The sequence below is a fragment of the Bubalus kerabau genome, chromosome 19 (genome assembly GCF_029407905.1).
Source record: "Bubalus kerabau isolate K-KA32 ecotype Philippines breed swamp buffalo chromosome 19, PCC_UOA_SB_1v2, whole genome shotgun sequence".
NCBI classification, from domain to species: domain Eukaryota; kingdom Metazoa; phylum Chordata; class Mammalia; order Artiodactyla; family Bovidae; genus Bubalus; species Bubalus kerabau.
In genome coordinates, this window is record NC_073642.1 from 58,301,306 (window position 1) to 58,321,515 (window position 20,210).

The 20,210-nt window shown below is 56.0% G+C and overlaps 1 protein-coding gene across 4 annotated transcripts in view; it reads right to left on the reverse strand.

Annotated features, from left to right (window-relative positions):
• The window catches only part of ITPK1 (inositol-tetrakisphosphate 1-kinase), a 157,491-nt gene that overhangs the window by 51,223 nt on the left and 86,058 nt on the right, over positions 1-20,210 (reverse strand). For all 4 annotated transcript variants that reach the window (XM_055556849.1, XM_055556848.1, XM_055556846.1 and 1 more), the window contains exon 4: positions 13,107-13,232. In XM_055556849.1, the coding sequence (XP_055412824.1) occupies positions 13,107-13,232 (126 nt within the window). The remainder of the gene's footprint in view (positions 1-13,106; positions 13,233-20,210) is intronic.

Here is a 20,210-nt window from a genome sequence, read left to right on the forward strand (position 1 = left end):
CCACTCTGAATACCTGCCTGTTCATTAGAGCTTACAGAAAACCACTATCAAACATACTCCCGAAGAATCCACACTAGGCCCCAGTGGTGCTGTGACGTCACACAACGTGCCAGGCAGCCATGGCCCTAGCCAAACCCTAGCACGCGAAGCTGCTCAACAATCATATGCTGAGGGTCTAAAGAGGCAGTGGGATCTGGAACAAGGCTGGGTCTGACTCCTGCAGCTAAGCCTTGAGAGTGGGCTCCCAGGAGCCAAGAGAAGGTTGTGGCAGCATCCAGAATATACCAGAATATATATATTCATGTATACCAGAATATACAATGGACTGCCAAGTCCAGTCATGCAGTGTCATCTGCAGTCTACTGACCTGCGCATGCAGTGTACAACCTACGCGACTGTCCCTGACCGTCAGCCAAGGTTTGTACCTTCCAGTCACTGGCAGACCACTTCCATCAGGCCAGCCCCAGCACTGGGACAGTCCTGATCTCAGCACCAGGACTCTGAGACACTGTGAAAGTTAAGGTACAGGCAGAGTCTAGAAATTTGGGCTCAGGTCCTAGAATCGCTATTAATTTTACGTGTGCTTCTGAAGGTCATAAGCTATTTGGACCTCAGTTTTCTCATCTATAAATCAAAGAGTCAGGATAACATTTAAAACATCCGTTCTGACTCTTAAGTTCTAGGGTTCGTTGGTTCCACAATGTGATAAACAAAGAAGACAGCTCTTCAGGTACTGAATGGAGCCAGACTGGTACACAGGGGCCCTGGGCCTGCTGCCCTTGAGCAGTGCACAGCATGCTGACTGCACAGGACAACCTCGCCGGGGCGGTGGGACAGGGCAGAGGGCAGAAAGCCAGAGGGACGGCACATGAGCCACAGACAGATGCCCACCCGCTAGCTCAGCTAAGCCCACGCGCACCCCGGGACTTTTCTCTGCCATCACCAGTTGCCTCTCCATTCCCCCTCAAACTAGCCGGGCATCTAGACGACACCCTGCACCCACTGCTGCTTCTCTAACTCTTTCCGAATGGCTCCCGGGGAGAGCAGGGCTTCCCACCAGCAGGTGCCTCGGTCTTAATGAAACCTCGTTGACGACACCCTGCACCCACTGCTGCTTCTCTAACTCTTTCCGAATGGCTCCCGGGGAGAGCAGGGCTTCCCACCAGCAGGCGCCTAGGTCTTAATGAAACCTCGTTTGTATTCCAGAGAGCTCTCAAGTGTCTGAGCGCCCAGCCTGAGGCCTCCCAGACAGCACGAGACCAGGGAGGGTGACGGTGTGTGTGTGTGTGTGTGTGTGTGTGTGTGTGTGTGTGTACCAGGGAGGGTGACTGTGTGTGTGTGTGTGTGTGTGTGTGTGTGTGTGTGTACCAGGGAGGGTGACTGTGTGTGTGTGTGTGTGTGTGTGTGTGTGTGTGTGTAGCAGGGAGGGTGACTGTGTGTGTGTGTGTGTGTGTGTGTGTGTGTGTACCAGGGAGGGTGACTGTGTGTGTGTGTGTGTGTGTGTGTGTGTGTACCAGGGAGGGTGACGGTGTGTGTGTGTGTGTGTGTGTGTGTGTGTGTGTGTACCAGGGAGGGTGACTGTGTGTGTGTGTGTGTGTGTGTGTGGACCAGGGAGGGTGACTGTGTGTGTGTGTGGACCAGGGAGGGTGACTGTGTGTGTGTGTGTGTGTGTGTGTGTGGACCAGGGAGGGTGACTGTGTGTGTGTGTGTGTGGACCAGAGAGGGTGACTGTGTGTGTGTGTGTGTGTGTGTGTGGACCAGGGAGGGTGACTGTGTGTGTGTGTGTGTGTGTGTGTGTGTGGACCAGGGAGGGTGACTGTGTGTGTGTGTGTGGACCAGGGAGGGTGACTGTGTGTGTGTGTGTGTGTGTGTGTGTGTGGTGTCTTCAGCCACAGAGCAGCCACATCCCACCCCCTCTCACTGGGGGCTCATAAGTGGACAGAGATGTGGGGTGACTGATAATAATAGAGTAGGGCAGTGTTGCCATGTTGGGGTGTGGGTAGGGGGAGTAATCCAGCTACGGGGGAGAGGGGAAGAGGGGAGGAGAGAGGGTTTCTGGAAGTCGGTGACGCCAAGCCACAAAGGGTCACAGGCATGGGACACACGAAAAGACATTCCAAGCAGAGGAGACAGCAAAAACAGAGGCATGGGGTGAGGCCGCCCACGTGGTTGGGTGGACAGCGCTCTCAAAGGGGAGGTTACGTGAAGACAGCAGGGAGAGACAGCTGGAGACGGACCAGCCACGGGGTTTGGACTTGATCCTAAAGCAACAGGTTCTGGGCCGGGGAGTGACGAGCCAGCCCTGAGCTTGGCGGTGACTCGTCCAGCGGTGTGCAAGGCTAAGCGGCTGAGCTTGGAAGGGACGCGTCCTGGGCAGCGTGTCAGGCGAAGCGCTGGCCTTGGGGCACGTGCGCCAGATTTCACCGGACAGGAAGAACCGAGATGCTGCCTGACCTTTGGCACAATATTGTGTCTGACCTGGCAGAGGTTCTGAAAGGAAAACGATGGTGCAATTTACCCCTCAGCCTATTTTGCTCTTCAGACCCGTTATTTAAACCCGGGAGCTCAGGCCGAGAGGCCAGGCCCTTCCCGCACAGGGAGTACGGAGGAGAAAGGCCGGGTGCACACGAGTACTAGACAGGAGCAAGGTGAGCAGGCTCAAGGCCCAGGCAGGCTGAGTGAGCCTGGCTCACACACTGCCCTTCCCAGGACCCTGAGTGCCCGGCAGGAAAAAAACAACAGGATGAGGAGGTGAGTACTAGGTCCCGGCACGCTTGGATTCTCTGTGACTTGGTGCCAAATGAAACTGATTAGAAACACCTCCCAAAGGGGTGGAACAGGGGCCAGGACTTGCTTGGTGGGAGTGCTGCTGGCACAACTTCTATGGAGAGACGTTGGGAAACGGCCAAAATTAAGACATAAACTCAGCATTTCTATTTCTAGGTATTTTTCCCACATAATTCCCCACATGGGCACGCAAAGATGTATATGGTCAAGGATATTTACTCCCTGCAGCATTTCCAAAACATGACGGGAACCCTTCTAAGCATCCAGCAGTAGAGGATGGGTTAAGAAAAGGATTTAAAGCCATGTGATGGAATACTATGCAGCCATTAAAAAGAATAAGGCAGCCTGAAGGAAGGACTGCTATAGAATCATTTCCAAAACAGACCACACAAAACAATGGCTTTGTGAGGGGATGGGATGACCGCCTTTGCTCCCGAACACAGAACTCCCTGAAAAGGCTCCAGGTTGCTGACCCCACCCCCCAGACGGGGACTGGATGCCTGGGTAGCAGGGGGAGGAAAAAAACTCCTTAAATTTGCCACACGTGCAAGCTACACCAGATGGTGGAGAGCCAGACAGAGAGGACGCAGGGAAAGCCACACCTAAGGAACCCACCAGAGCCACAGAGCATGAACAGACTGGTAGCACTCACGGTCCCAGGGGAGAAGGAGGGGGAGAAACACTGGAGTGTTCACGAGGCTTCCTGGCAACAGAGCGTCAGCCATAACCCCCACCTGTCCCTGCTGGGGAACAAGCCCCAGAACAAGGGTTTCAGAAAGGGCAGGACACTGGAAGAATCCAGAGATGAACTATACGTGACCTGTGCCACGGACAGAGCTGAGGGAAACCCCTTCTAGACGGGGTGGGGGCGGGGGGACTAGGGGAAGATTGCCTGACAGGGTGAGATGGGCCTGAACATCTTGGGTGTGCCAAGTGCCTACCAATGGCCTCCAGATCACAGGCCCTCATCCCATCCCAAAGCCAGATGCCACCCACAACCATCCATCCCTGGGTCATCTTCCCAGACGGTCTGCAGCATCATGCGCCTTGCTCAGCCATCAGAGAGAAAACCATGGTCCCCATGGTGGGGACATTGCTGTTCACAGAACTGATGGAAAGTCCATGAAGAAAAGCGATCCCACCAACGGATAACCCCTGAATGCTGAGGAAGAGAGGGCGGGGAGGAAACGGAACACTTTACCATCTGAGACAACAAACACCCTCTCCCCTCCTTCCCAGGCCCCGGACTAGAACAATACCCCTCTTTCTGCCCCTGGACCTCAGCACCAAATCTGTAGGCGTCCTCTACCTCCCGTCTGCAGGAGGCTGGCGAGGTGCCCAGCCAGGCTGTGCACCTGACCAAAGCCACATGCCCTGTCACAGTGCCAGGGCACTGCTCAGGCCCTCGAGCAAGCAGAGACTGCGGCCACACACCAGCTTTGGGACCAGTGGGGGATGTGCATGGCTGGGTGCCGCCGGGAGAAGGCACCTCTCCAGGGGTTGACTCTCAACCAGGACAGGCTGGCATTTCCAAGCAGCGGCCACTGGTGGGACTGGAGGGGGTCCCAGCGGCATCACAGCTGAGCACAGTGAACACCAGAGAGGGGCTGCCTGGCCCCAGGAGCTCAGTGTCAGCCCAGCTCAGCAGCGGCCCCCTCACTCCCGAAGCACCTGTCCTAACCCCGTGCGCCTTCTCCACCCACCTGTTCAGGTGAGCCTGTGGAGCAGCCCCTCCCCTCGGGCCGCGTCCCAGGAACCAGGCCAAAGGCCGGCTCTGCCCGCCCCACCCGAGGCTGCAGCCTCCAGCCCGAGTCGGACTCTCCGCTCCCTGAGGCCTGCAGGGTCCTTGGCCTGCTCCGCTGGGTGTGCCAGGTTACCGCCAGGACTTGGGATGCCCATGCCACTGTCAGTGGGGAGACAGAGGAGTTGCCTGGAATCACAGCAGAGTTTGCAGGGTGCCGTTGAACTCTGGGACCCAGGGCCACTCAGGCCAGGGAGGCCCCTCACCCCTGCACTCAGCTGCCTTCCCAGCCTCTGGATGCAGGAGAACAGAGACGGCTGTGGCTGCCAGCCGTGACCCTGGCAGTGACCCCGGGTGCTGCAGACCACTGTCTCACTTCCGGCTGCACATCTCTGCCCTCTACTGAGCAGTGGCAGTCACAGGCCCGGGCTGGACACTCTCACTCGCCACTGTGCTGGGCTGCACCAGCCTATTCCAGGCCCACAGGCCTCTGTGCCATCCTGACACAGCCCCTCAGCCTGCTCCACAACCTCTCCCTGCTTACCAGGCTTTTAGGCCCCAGCTCGAGTGTCACCTGCTCAGAGAGGTGATAAGAATCTCCAGGTTATAACAGGCCTTGATTTTTCTTCTGAGAACTTGCCACGGGCTTCCCCAGGTGGCACAGTGGTAAAGAATCCACCTGCCAATGCAGGAGATGCAAGAGACACAGGTTCGATCCCTGGGTCAGGAAGATTTGCTGGAGGAGGGCATGGCAATCCACTCCAGTATTCTTGCCTGGAGAATCCCGTGGACAGAGGAGCACGGCGGGCTACGGTCCACAGGGTCACAAAGAGTCAGACACAACTGAGCGACTCAGCACACACACAGCACAGAACTCAATCATGATTGGAGACTATATTACTTTTCCTCCATTTACTTATGTTTTCTTAGTATGAACCCTTGCCTCACCTATAGCAACACACACACACACACACACACACACACACACAGATGCGCGTGTGCAAGCTAAGTCGCTTCAGTCATGGATTATAGCCCACTAAGCTCCTCTGTCCATGGGATTCTCCAGGCAAGAGTATTGGAAGGTCATGCCCTTCTTCGGGGAATCTTCCAATCCAGGGATCGAGCCCACGCCTCGTGTCTCCGGCATCGTCAGGGTGGTTCTTTACCACTAGTGGCAGCTGGGAAGCTCCCCGCCACACACACCAAATACAAATCTGTGCGGACAGGGGTTGTGTCCACCTGATCTGCCTTATTTTTTGTATCTGCGATGTCTTTTAAGATTCCTGGCACACAGTAAGTGCTTAATTGAGGCTTGTGGAATAAATGACATAACGGTTATTCGACAAATGATCTCACGGATCAATGGAGAGACAGAGATACAGGCCAGGACAGGGACTGGAAGCCAGAGGCTGTGGGAGGCCTGAGGCAGGGGCCTGGACCCGAGCCAGCATGGGAAGGTCCTCCTGCCCCACTCTGTCCGTCCCCAGAGGACAGAGGTCGGCAGCCCCAGCACGTGGCCACCAGAGCAGCTTCACTCTTGGCTGGTGAGCGGCTTTGTGATTTATTACACGAAGTTGAAAGAAACCACACAGGCTTTAATCGTGGGCACACAGACCACACGGGTTGCACAGAAGCAAGTCAGTAGGTCATGGCCCCAAACAGGCCAGGAGGAGCATGGAAGAGACCTTCCTGCCATAGACGTTCCTGAAATGACGAACCCACCAGACTACAAACCTCTTGGCTGGAGTTCTCGATTTCCAAAACCCAAAACCCAGGAGCCCAACACATCCACAGGACCAAGCTAAGGAACCCTGAAATGATGTGTACATCACATCACGTGTACACAAACACAAAACGTGTACACACTTGTACACATCACAAAACTTGTACACAAGTTTTCCCTACCATTTGGGGAAAATGTACTATTAGCAAACGTTCTAAAAGCCAACAAACCACCAACCCTGTGCTGTGAAAAACTGTCTACACACACAGAGGGAAGGCAGCCAGCTCCCAGAGTGAGCTCAGGCCCTGGGGCGGTGTCCCTTCCCCTGCCGTACAAAGTCCAGCTCTGCTCTGGGCAGGTAACAGGGTCATAAAGTTGAGCGTCTTCCTAGAGGGCCGGCCTCCCTCTCCACAGAGAGAGGCCCTGCAGATAGTTAACGGCCCCAAAGGGCACCACGCTCCCTAGGGCAGAAAGAGCGATTCACAGCCACCGCCTGGCAGCCTGGCCTGGGCGCACAATGGCTAGATTGTGTGGCCACCTCCGCTGCGGGAAGAGGGGCCTCCTGACCTGGGGCAGCTGTCATGGGGAGGCTGACCTCACAGCCACCCCAGGAATCCTGTCCTGGGGCCAGGGCCACCAGATCCACCCAGCTCTGCCTCCCTGGCCTCCATCCAGCCAACATTTATTTCATCATCGGGTGGCACCAGCAGGGTCAGAGTCTGGCACAGCCAGACAGTGACCCGGCATCCCTGGCCCTCACCCCCCAGGGGTCTGTCAGTGGGCAGGCCATGGCCCCTCTGAGGCATCTCTGAAAAGAACACAAGCTACCTTCTTCCTCAGTGACTATAAGCAAGTGATTTAATAACTTCCTTGGGCCTCAGCTTTGTCACATGAAAAATGGGGAAGTAATTCCATTTTTCCATGGATTGATGTAAGTACCAAACAAGATACGAGATGTGCAATGCCCATGGCCGAGAGGGCCCCTTGGGATGTGCTCAAGAAACTGTGGCCTCTTCCATGGCTCCATGGTGACTGCCTAAACCCTTCACTGGTGCTCAGGGTTATTATTCTGAGCCCCTTCCTGAAGGTCCACAGGTTACCAGGTGCTGCCCCCCAAATGGACAGAAACTCACTTAACCTTTGATCGGTTGAGATGTTATCTTCTTCATCAGACTAGAAGGCTGCCAACAGTAAAATCTATTGCTTCTGCTACTTCTAGTGGATGCCCACAGTACAGAGTCCCGTGCTGGCGGCGGCTCGGTGCTTGTCTGAGGGTGACAGGCTTTGAGTCAACACAGCTGTGAATCATTTCAGAGCCACAGGGGCCAGAGGAGAGCGGAGCTGGGGTCTTAGAGGTGATCGCCGCTGTTCATAGCAACGGCCTTTCGGCTTGGGCACCACTGTTCTCAGGTCACGTCTTCTGTTGCCGTGCTGGCATCTTCCCGGTGCAGCCAGGGGGCAACCGAGGCCCCGGTGCGTCAGCTGGTGAGGAGTGGAGCCTAGCACAGTACCCAGAGTCCCCCTGAAGCCCACCCGGCCCTGCCTCTAAGGCTACTATCAGTCCACTCTTCCACTCTGCTGTCACAGAGCTCAGCTTCCATTTGGGGACACGTTCGTAATCACGGTCTCATTGACTCCAATTTCAGTTAAGAGCTCTCAAGTTGGCTGGGACCGATAGTCACAGATAAGGTTGCTAGAGCAGTACTACTGCCATGGAATAATAATAATAATAACAGGGACGTCCCTGGCAGTCCAGTGGTTAAGACTTCGCCTTCCAATGCAGGGGTTGCGGGTTCGATCCCTGGTTGGGGAGCTAAGATACCACACGCCTCTCGGCCAAAAAACCAAAACATAAAACAGAAGCAGTATTGTAACAAATTCAATACAGACTTTAAGAACGGGCCACATTTAAAAAAACAAAACAAAACTTAAAAGATTTATTTTTAAAATACCTTTAAAAGAAATAAATTATATAACTATTTAAAAGGAATACTAATAGCAATAATAATAAGCCTATGTGACTCAGGGGTCACTAAAGGCTCCGCCTGGGCGGATGGCCTTACACCTGCTCTCACACACCAGGGGCTAACAGTAAGGGTGGTGAACGCTTCCACGCTCACCACTGGCACCCGTCTTGAGGGCATCATGCCTGTGAACGTGTTTCAGCACCTTTCTTATGTTTTCAAAGAAAAGGGCCCCGGGTATTGTTGTTCACCGTGTTCGGCTCCCGGGCCCATAGGTGGCTCTTACTCCTCTGATCTCAGCAGGCACTCACAGGCCTGGAGGATCCAAGTGGCCACCAAACTGTCAAGAGTCCCCGGGCACCTGTCACTTTGGGGCAGAGACTAAGAGCCAAGACGAGCCTCTCTGAGGTGTTCTAGGCCATGAACAATGCGTAATCCTAACCACTGGGCCACCAGGAAGCTCCCAAAGAAGGTGTCTTATATGATTCCATGAATAGCAAAGTCCAGAACAGGGAAAGAGAGTGTCACAGGTGTGGGTGGGTGCAGGGACCCCTGGAGGGACAAAGGGGCTCTGGGGGTCAGCTGGGAGCAGGCATGAGGAGGGAGGGGGCTGGACGGGCAAAAACTGAGACAGAGACAGGAACTGGTGGCTGTCTATGGCTGGGAGCATGTGGGCTATGCTGGCCCAGGCTGCTCAGAGGCTGGCCAGTCGTGGCTGAGCAAGGCACGCCAAGGACGGAGGGGCCCCCAGGGTGAGGAGAGGGCACTGCTAAGCCTCAGATGGCATGAGTCCCTCTCAGTCTCAGAAAACCGCCAGGTTCCAATGACTGCAGGGTCCCTACTACCCCGAGCTCATCCTGAGCTGGCAATTTCCCCTCCCAAGCAGGGCCTCTCTTTCCACTTAAATCTGATCTTATCACTCCCACCCCCAGCCTGCAGGATAAAGTCTAAGCCCTGCAGCCTGGTGTGAAATGCGCTCTCTCCACTCTTCTCTGCCACCGTGCAGGTCCCCAGGTCCGAGGGCACGCCCACATGCAGCCATCAGAGCCTGGTGAGCCGGCCCAAGCCCCTTCCCTCCTCAGGCCTGCTCCCAGCTGCCCCCCTGGAGCCGGTCTCTCCCTCCAGGGACCCACCAGGGTGCCCTGCACGCCCCACACCCATGATGCTCTTCAACTTCACAGACACACGGGCACCGAGTGCAGCAAAGGGGAGACCAGGGGAGCTTGAAGTAGATCCCCAAATGGAGAGACTGGCCAGAACAACCCACCAGGAATTACAAACCTCCAAACAGTCGGAAGGAAAAGTGCAAAGTTTTGAGGGCCTCAGACAGGGAATGTGCCTGCAGTCGGCTAATTGGAGAGACTTACCCCAGGAAGGGGCACCTGATCCTGGGGGTGGGGACGAATTCCATCCACTCCAGGGAACAGCCTGTGCAGAGGCACTGAGGCGGAAAAGAGCTCAGAACTTGAGCAAGGAAGGGACGGGCGGGACAAGATGAGGCTGGGGAGGGAGGGAAGGAGGCCGTGGCCAGACTGCAGGCCCCACGGGCCACGACAGAGCCTACAGTCTTTATTATCATCACTGCAGTGAAACAGTTTCTAGCCAGGGCCCTCGGGGACCAGGTCGGGGTGTCTCCTAGCTCATCACTCAGGGGGCTACAAAGGCAGTTCCTGGCTTGCCCAGACCTCTCCTCCGGGCTGGGAGGGCAGGGTGGGAGTGTGGATGGGCTCAGCAAGTAGTGTGCCGCTGCGGAGAAAGTGGCCCTTGAGTCCACACTGGGGGTCTGGGGGCCATTAGGACTGAACGCCCTCCCAGCTAACGGAGATGAGTAGAAAAGGTGACAGTTCAAACTCAAACCTCTTTCCCGCAAGCTCATTCAGGGAAAACCCCAGGAAGCTCTACCTGGCCGGAGTCGCCTGCCCAGAGGAAGATGATCACTCGCCATAATGCTTCTATCCATTCTAGGAGGGCAGCAGCAGAACCATGCCCCACGCGACACCTGACAGCCAGCCCTGGATGCTGCGGTGAGTTGGTTCTCGCTGCTCCCCTGAGGCAGCCGCTCTGGATGCCAGGAGACCCCTGAGCACTGGGACCAGGACCTTCACACCACCCTAACCCCACTTGTCCATGCGGACGCGGCCCCCGAGGGACCTCTGCCCAGGTCGGTTCACTGATAACTGAATCTCGGGGCAGGGCCTCGGCGGCACCAGGCTGCCGGCTCCACGAGAACCTTGGCACAGAAAAACAACTGAATCATCCCCATGATTCTCCAAGCCAAGCCCTCTTGAGGCCACTATTTTTTTTTTTTAAAGGAGGGGGATGGTGAGGGGGCAGGCAGCAGCTTGGGAGCTGGTTTCTATGGCAACCAGCTTCAGTGATCTGTATAAACCCCAGACCCCCAGTCCCCAACCTGTCCTCAAGAACAGTCAGAAAAAAAAAGCATAACCTCTCAGCTCTGAGAATTCCTTTCAATCCCTGGGCCCTGGAGGCTTAGTAGGAGCATCCCATGAGCAGAATGCTCTAGAGTTGTCCAGAAACATCTCAGAAACGTATCTATCTTGACCCATGCAGCCCCAGGCCACTTCCCCAGGGACCTGAGCTGTGCCTTTGGAGAAGACGCTTTGAGCTGCGCCCCTTCTGAGCCACATCACCTTTCTCTGTTTTCTTACGACAAAATGCAGAAAGGCCAGTGTTGCAAACCCCAGCCCCAGGGCCCTGCTTCCCGGCCTCTTGAAGTCTGAACATTCCTCTGCCTCTACTGGCCCCCCTCCCCCCATGCCTCCTCGTTCAGGTCCCGAGAATAAACATTAAAACAGGCGTCTGAAAACAACGGCCTAGTCAAGGTCAAGTTTGTCAGTCTACGGCTTGGCTCTGAACTCGAACCTCATATCTCGTGCAGGGTGGGATGACCAGGGCAGCGCCAACAGCACCAGGCCCCATGGCACTGAGCGGCCTCACCTGGCACCTCTCAGCCCTCCTCTCCACCAGCCCCTGCCCATCTCCTCTCCTCTTGGGGGCTGCACGAAGCGCGGGCTGTCACCCTTCTCCCCAAAGGACTGTTCTCTTCACAAAAGAGGAAACGTCCCGGCCTTATCAGATATCCGCTTCATGCTCAAGCACAGATGGCAGTGAAAACTTATCCCAGAGATACCCAGGCTGGAAGGTTATCCTGAGGTCACCCCAAGCCATCTGAGGGCAGCTGTTCTGTGGGCCCTGGGTGAGACAGACTCCTGAGACCAGCTGAGACCCCCCCGGGACACACAGCTGGTGGCTGAAACCCTTGAAGCTGCACGTCCCCACGTCCCCCACGATGTGCTCGCTAACCTTCTTCGCTCCAGAACAGGAACTCAGGGCATCCAGTTCCCCTTTACTGTTCAGCACCACCTGCCCTGGGCTGGTGTGTGGCTCTGTGTCTGCTTGCAGGGAGCAGGGGATGGGAGGTCCCCCAGGGCTGGTCGTTCTGTAACCCCCCAGGGCAATGGGCTGGGCTGGGGGCTGCGGTCCTTCATCTAAGAAAGTAATGATGGTGGTGGAGCTGCCGGAAGAACTCAGCAAACATCAGACCCGTCTATGTACTCAGGCGCTTACTGCTCACAGCAACCTTCTCATAGCATCCTAAGAAGCAGCAACCCCATTTCACAGAAGAGGAGACGAAGGCTCAAGGTCATATGCTCACCCTGGCCTTGACCTTCCAATCAAGCACTCACTGGGACCCGAGCACTGTGTGAAGCACTCTCACACACATCGTGTTGTTCACTGCTCCCAACACAGTACTGACACCACTGTACAAATACGAAAACTGAGGCTTCGGAGGAACCCAAACACCTTTCTCCATGGCCCCCAGCCCTTTGGGAGAAGGGTAGGGGAGTGGATCATGTCAGGCTGCTGGCCAAAGTCACTGCAGGGCACCACCTGTGAACAGCACGCCTCTGCAGGTGCGTGCGGGAGGGGAGGGGACACCAGCGGGGCCACACACAGGCCCCTGGGGCTCATGGGAGTCTGACACGGTCAGTCAAGGAGGGAGCGAGGCTGGCTGAGGTCACCAACCCGGGACACAAGGGCAAAAGAAAATGCTGTCAGCAGGAGGGCTGCTGTGTGGCGATGAGATTCCCCTTTGTCCTGATAAGGAAGGACAGAATGTCACCCCTCCAGTCATCATGCTCTGAAAAGTGCTGGTTCGAGCATCCCTCCCCCTGGGAAGGCCCTGGATCTCAAGTGCATTTTTCACTGATAACATGACCTTGTTTTTCATGACCCCAAGCCGCTTTCCTGAGGAATGAATCACACTCTTGTCCACAACAGAGAAAACACAGGGCAAGTCGGTGGGGGCGACGGCAGCGGCACTCAAGGCGGCGAGCAGGTCACTGTGGGGTCAGGGCCCAGGACACTGGGGAACAGGGGGAAGGGAGGAGGGAAGAGCCAGGGAGACTTGATCGGAGCTCAGAGACGCGCCTGCGGGTTCAAAGCCCCGAGCACGCAGAGGGTCTTCTCCACTGCGGCAGGATTCAGGGGCCCAAGGGCGGCTGTTGCAGCTCAAACACCCTCGGGGAGTCCTTTTCTTCAAGGGTGGCAAGAGGGTTCCCACCTCTATGCCAACAGAGCGCCTGCAGCTGTGGCTGTGTGTGCACAGAGGAGGCAAGGGCATGACTGGACTGGGCAGCGCCCTGATCAGTAAATCATATCTCTAAAGGTAGAGGGCAGACGGGGGTGGCGACAAGTGGGCCCATCTCACCTCCAAAGACAGAGACCCTGGCAGGGAAGGGCCCGACCACAGGCCCACGTCTTGGCAGAGGCAGAGCCGTGTCTACGGGTAACCCAGCAGGACAGCTCCATGGCTTCAGAGAGGCCCAGAGCTGTTCCCAGCCACCCCCCGACCCCCTCCCCCACGCACCTGGAACCTGTGCACCAGCTCCAGGGCCTGGCTGTCGTTCTGATCAGCTTCGAGGATGACATCGGTCAGCTTGTGGATGATGACGTCCAGGGGGCCCTGCTCCTCAATCGGCCGGCTCAGGTTCAGCTGCGAGAGGGAGACACAGAGAGAGAAAGAACAACTTGAGCCCGTGAGCCCGCGGCCTCGTCTATCCCATCCCCTCTGCACGTCCCCAGGGCACGGAGCGCGAGGAGGGCCGGCACTCGCGGGACAGGACGGGACAGGACCCGCTGAGGCCCTGGAACTCCTCCGGGGCAGGCCCCGTGTCTGGGCTTCTGTCCCCAAGTGCCAGGCTGCCTGGGACACAAAAGATACACAGGTGGAGTAGGGGTGACCAAGGACCTATGGGTTAAGCGAGAGTCCCTGTGAGAGCATTTACTGGCCACCCTGCAGCTGCCCCCACCACCTGGGGCCTCTCGGGTAGGGACACCAGGGTTCGGCTCACCCCGCTCCACTGGGGAGCATGTTTATTTTTTCAAGAGCATGGGGTTTGGAAGATTGGGTCCCGGGGAGCCAGAGCTGCTGGCTGACAGCCGGCATCCCAGACCCCCAAGACGGGAGCACCTACCAATAGCCGGGGCCGCCTGACACTGCACTTCCTGGCCGCCAGATGTCTACTGCCTGGCACGCGGCCGCCACCACCTGCAGGGCCTGTGCTCTTGGAGGCGGCGGTGCCAGCTGATCACCTGGCTGACCCCTTGAGTGGCCTCAGTGGGGGCCAGAGAAGGCCACCAGCCCCACCTCTGCCCTCCGTCCCACTCCCCCAGTGGGGCTCCCTCCAGGATTCCAGGCTGTTTGTTTCAAAGTCATTAGGGAGGAGATCATGATGACAGCTTCAGGGAGGTTCGGTGATAAAAATGTATGTCCATTGTTTCTTTTTATTTTCCAGCCACACGGTGAGAGGCAATTCCACACATGACAGTGGAAAACACAGACTTCTGAAACCTGCTAAGGATTTCACAGGGAGAAAGCAGAGCCAGAACTGAAGCTGGGCCGGCCACCCAGCCCCCAGCCCGAGTCCCGTGCCCGCGCTGTGCCCCAGAGCCACGACCGCCTGGGTGCCTTGCCCTCTGGCTGCTGGCCACGTCTGGCCCTTTGGAGGCACCAGCACAAGATGGGAGAGAGGATGGGACAGGAGTCTGGGTGCTTGTCCCCACCATCCTCACGGCCCCAACATCTCCCTTGAGCAGGGCGGCCCCTCTCCTAAGACCACCACTGTCTCTAGGCTCTTCCCTCCCCTCGTCCCCTTGGGCCTGGGGTGGTGATACCCCACCACTTTGGGGGCGCCTCACCACCTCCTGCTGGCTCCTTTGACCCCGCCCATGCTATGTCATCTTCCTGATTTAAATTCTTTTTCCATTAAAGCTTCAGAATGCACCAGGTCTTTCCTGTTGATAGCCTTAACTCCTCTTTTTTATTGTCTTCCAGGAAAGATGTTAAGGGATTTTCCCTATTAAAAAAAAAAAAAAATTTCATGGATTTCACAAAAGGAAAATACTGAAGAACACTGATCCCTCGATGTTCTAGCCTGTGTACAAAACAAAACAGCAAAAATCAGACCAGCTGAGCAGCTGCCCGTCTTCCAAGACTCCTAGATGGGGAAGGGATGTGGTACTTGTCCTCACAGGAGGGCCAGGAGCGAGGTGACAGCTATACCTTCACAGAGCAGGACCCCAAGAGCCGAGGAGAAAAAATGACTGGGTAAGGCCTCATGGTTGGGAAATGACCCAGTGGGACCCGGACAAACGGCAACACAGATGGGCTTAGCCTGCAGCCAAGCTGCCCATGTCCTGGGGCCTGTGCCAAAGCCTAGCAGCATCCCAGGGCCTCAGTTTCCCCTTCGATAAAAACAGGAAATGCCAAGGATCTTTCCAGTTCTGTCCATACATTCATTATTAATTTCCATCCAATGCTACTTCCCAAGAAGAAAAAAAAAAAACAAAAAAACAGGATTGGAAGGAAGGCGGAGCAGCCAGTGGCAAGTGGGAACATGGGCAAGGAACGGCTCATTCTCAGGGCTGCCCATCTGCCCTGTAACCAGCGGCTCCACTGTGACAGACACCAAAGCAAGAGGCCAACGTTTTCAGACCGAGACGGCTACGGGCGGAAGAGCCTGGGTCACGTGGGAGGCTGGGCAGGGTGCCCCAGGCCTCAGAAACCCCATCCCAGAGAGAATGTTTCCTGTGCAGCAAGAAGGGACAGAAGCCAGCCCCTGAGAGGACTCTAGAGTCCCCACACCTCTGGGGAAGGAGGTGGGCAGGAGAGGCCCCGGGCTCGTGCTCGCCCGGCATCACCCAAGGTCTGTAGACCTGACAACTGTGGGCTGTTTGCAAAATAAGCTCCCTGCGTTCCCCGCCACTCTGCTGAAGGTAAACAGTGGAGTTTTGGAAGCTGGCCACTGTCCTTTGTGTATTTTCCAAGCGTTTTTGTGCCAGTGAAACCCTTTCACGAGAGCTGCGGCTCTGGACACACGTCAGGCCTGGCTAGTCCCCACTCCGCATCCTCGCTGGGGCCCGAGCAGAGCTGTCCATGGCTCCAAAAGGCCCTCCTGTACCAGCCTTCCTCAGAGGACCGGAGGAGCCTTGGCAGCCCTGAGGGGGTCTACCCCAAGGAGCCGGAGTCTTGGCAGCCCTGAGGGGGTCTACCCCAAGGAGCCAGCAGGGAAGGGGGAGAAGGTCTTCCGGGGCTGCACCCTCAGATCCTAGGGGAGCCAAAACTGCTGTCGGTCAGCAGGCCCCGGGCACCCGTGGGAGAGAACCTAAGACCCTGCAGAGGAGGGGACCCTCGGAGGGGACTGGGGGTGTCACAAAAGAGGGGATCCCTCACAGAGGGAGGGTGTCCCAGAAGAGGGGCCCTTGGGTGGGGGGTGCTGCAGAGAATGGAATCCTGGGACCAGCGGGGTCGGGGGATGGGGGGAGGCACCTCAGAAGTTTCCTTTTCCAGATGGGGCGGGACTGGGGGCCAGGGCGGAAGTGAACTCACTTCAAGTGTGTCATTCGCTTTTTCTGACCACACTCTGCTCACAGAAAAGGAAACTCTCCCAGGGGACCTGTCCTCCTCCTCAGAGAGGGTCCGACTGGGCCCCCTCAGCCAGTCACGGGGTGTCCGGACGGAAGGGCCCCCCTGTAGTGGCTGCAGGCGCCACGTTTCCAAGTCACGCCACCCTGAGAGGCCGGCGCTGGATGGTGCTCTGTGAGTGCTCGGGATTCGGAGAAAACAAGGGCCCACTGTTTCTTCAGTGACGAAGGCGCTGAGGCAGGCGAGGGTGGAGGGAGGCCCAGAAGGAGATGGGACAGAGGCCTGCAGACCCCAGAGGCCCAACAGCCACCTCTGACCTTGGGAACAAGCAACCCCGTCGTGATCCAAGGGGAGCTGGGCGCTTGCCTCCCGCCCACCAGCTGGCTGAGGAGGACAGGATGCAACGGTGGGCACCTGGACACCCCTCCTGGCTCAGCTGCCTCTGTGCCTCGGTTTCCCCTTTCATAAAATGAGGATGTCAGAACTGTGCCTTCCAGGACTGGTCTGTGAGTTAGAACATTCCATTTATAGATGTGGCACCTAAGCCCTCTAGAGAACTTCCCGCTTCAGCTTGATCACTCGTTAACTTGACAAGTATTTTCTGGGCCCCTCCTGTGCACTAGGCACAGACGTCCCCTGCCCTCTCATCACAGGGCCTCAGGGGGACTGTTCACCCTGGACACAGCCCCAGCTGCCCCAGACCTGCACAGGGCGGTGCTCCCCTGCCGCAGTGAGTCCTCTGCCTGGAGTGCCCACCCACATCCTGTAGCCTCTGGTCCACACATGAGCTCTTACTAGTCTCCCAAGTCCCAGGATAGAAGTTCGATCTGTTTCCAGACTTCTGAACTCCTGGTTTCCCAAACAGGAAGCCTTAATGGCTCCTTCATCTCACCGGTGTCCCCGAAATGCTATGCACATCTCTCCAAGATAGCACCGTAACTTCCAGGCATGAAGTAGTTTCTTTAACCTTTTGTCTCTTCCACAAGATCCTGAGATTCCCCAACGACCAGGGCTGCAACCTGGCCTCTCCAGGACCTAGAACCAGGCCCCAAGCAAGAACTAGGCTGTTGCTGTTGTTCAGTCACTAAAGTTATGTCCAAGTCTTTGAGACTGCATGGACTGTAGCCTGCCAGGCTCCTCTGTCCATGGGATTTCCCAGGCAAGAATAATGGAGTGGGTTGCCATTTCCTCCTTCAGGGGACCTTCCTGACCCGGGGATTGAGCCCGGGTCTCCTGTGCTGGCAGGTGGATTCTTTACCAGTGTGCCACCTAGGAAGCCTAAGAGCTCAGCAGACATCTGCTAAGCGCACTGGCAGCTTCAAAGAACAGAGTGAACAACGCAGACCCAGAAGGGACCTTCCACGGAGCAGGGTGACTCTTTTCTGTGAAGGGGGCTGAAATGGCCTCCCAGAGGAGGAGGTGTCCAGACCAAGCCACAGAAGGGAGAGGGAAGAATGGGACCTCCAGAAATGGGCAGGGGAAGGAAGGTTTAATCCAAGTAGAGGGGCAGCTGCAAAGATGCAGGATGCACCATCTGCATTAAACCCTCTCCTTTATCTATCAGTTCCAAACGCCTCAGGTGCCCTAAGCTACCACATCTGCAGAAAGAGCTTCTCCCACAGCACTGACCGCTGACTGGCACCTTGCGGGGGGTGGCCCATCACCGCCCCGCCTTCTCATGCTTCATCTGTGGGCTGGAAGCAGAGGAGCCTGTGGAAGATTCCAATGCCTAGGGGACCAGGATTCAGCTGTGGTATAATCAATGAGCAAATCTTGAGTGCATTAACCCACTAAGAGTTTGGGGCTGTCTGTGAGCCTACCCGAAGGCAGTCCCCACAGGAGAGATCATGGATGGTGGAAGGGTGGGGGTAGAGGGATGCCAAGATGAGATGAGAGGCAGAGGGTTCCAGCTTTCTGGAAGAGGGTTCTCTGGGCTGTACTTTCAGCTCTTCCTTTGCTCCCAAACTCCCACATGCGCTTCCCTGATGTGATCAACAACCAGCTAGATGTGAAAGAAACATGTGCATCGGAAAGCCAGGGACTCGGAAAAACTGGCTCCCATCCCCCACCCCATGCTGGGGGCCACTCATCCTCTCTGGCTGCAACATGCAAGGTATGCTAGCAGAGACCTGGGCTGCTGAGAAAAACCTACGCTTTTCTGAACAGCCAGACAGGCTGCAATGGCCCTCTCTACCACAAAGGCTGCAGGTGAAGCTGGTGAGGACGTGAGGCAGGTGTGGTTACTATTCCACAACCATGCTCGGTGGCCGGGTCCTCTAGGAGTGGCTGTGAAGCTGTGTGAGGCCTGGCATGTTATTTAGGCTCTGTGTCTCTCTCACGGGTCCCCACCTCAGGCTGCTGTGAGAACTGAGTTAATGTGTATAATTACTCAGGACAGAGCCTGACACAGAGCACGGGTGCTGGAGCCGTGCACTCATGCCAGACTATGGCTGCTAGCCTGAAAACGCAGGTTCCGAAGTAGGGTGACCACACGGGCTTATCCTCAAATGGGATCTTCCTGGGTGACAGGGATGTCTTTTATTTGAATGAGGCAATGCTTTGTGGGCTGGATAGGGGTGGGTCACCAGAAAAATCAAGGCATGACTAGAAGCTTGGAACTTTCAGCCCCACTCCCTATCCTTGAGTGGGGAGGGTGCTGGAAAATGAGTTAGTGACAGATCATGCCTTTGTGATGAAGCCTTCATAGGAAATCCCACAAGGACAGGTTCAGGGAGCATCCTGGCTGGTGAGCACAAGGAGGAGCTGGGAGAAACGGTTGCCCAGAGGGTGCAGAAGCCCTTCCCCACATCTCTTGCCCGATACACCTGTTCCACCTGGATGTTCAACTGTACCCTTTCCCATAGTCCTTTATAATAAGCTGGTAAATACTAAGTAAACGGTTTTCCCAAGTTCCAGAAGCCAATGCATCAAATTAATCAAAACTAGAGGAGGGGACTGTGGGAACCTGTGATTTACAGCTGATGGCTCATGCACACAGATATCAATCTAAACTTGCAACTGGCATCTAATGGAGCAGGGACGGGGAGGACCTCGTGGGACTGAGTCCTTAACCTGTAGAACTGATGTTCATCTCCAGGTGGTCAGTGTCAAAACTGTGTTAAACTGTAGGACTCCCGGCCTGGTGTTACGGGCTTATGTGGTATGGGAAAAGCCCCCAGCCAACTGCCATCACACATGGCAAGTGTGTAGAAGTGTGAGAGTAAAGGTGAATCCCAGGAGGTGTGTTTTTCCTACAACTGTGCACTCAAAAAGCTCAGCTATTCCGTTTCTCTATTTTTACTCTTTACATTATTACTGCCCAGTGAAATCTCGCCTGAGTTCTGTTAACAAGGCGCTTCCCTGGTGGCTCAAGTGGTAAAAACTCTGCCTGCAATGTGGAAGACCTGGGTTCGATCCCTGGGTCGAGAAGATCTCCTGGAGGAGGACATGGCAACCCACTCCAGTATTCTTGCCTGGAGAATCCCATGGACAGAGGAGCCTGGCGGGCTGCCGTCCATGGGGCCGCAGAGAGTCAGACATGACTGAAGCGACTTAGCATGCAATACACGTGCACTGTTTACAAGATACACCAGAATCTGTATTCTGCAAAGCTAGGTCACTTGTCTTGGCTCCTATTAGGCTTCTCAACGCATGTGCTGCCACATTAAAATGGACCATCCCTGTTAATGATGGTAAGAGTTCTGACTTTGGGCCACGCACCAGCTAACAAGCAGTGACCCCAGCAGGTGCACATGAGGACACCAGGTCACAAGACAGGTTAAGTCGCTGTCCAGGGTCATCCCGTCATAGCTGCACGGGAACCTGGTCTCTCTCCTGCCGAAGACAATTGGCCGCTAAGCCAAAGGGTGTCCCGGGCCCCTGGGGCTTTCCTTCTGTTCCTTTTCTCCCTCAGTTCACGCCATGTGGATGGCATGTTTTCAGATGGAAGTCACTAGATGAAAAGTTTTTTGTCTCAACTGAGGTCCTGACTCAATGGCCCCAATGAAAAGCAAGTGGGCAGAAGACCCAATTTATTCTCTGGACTCT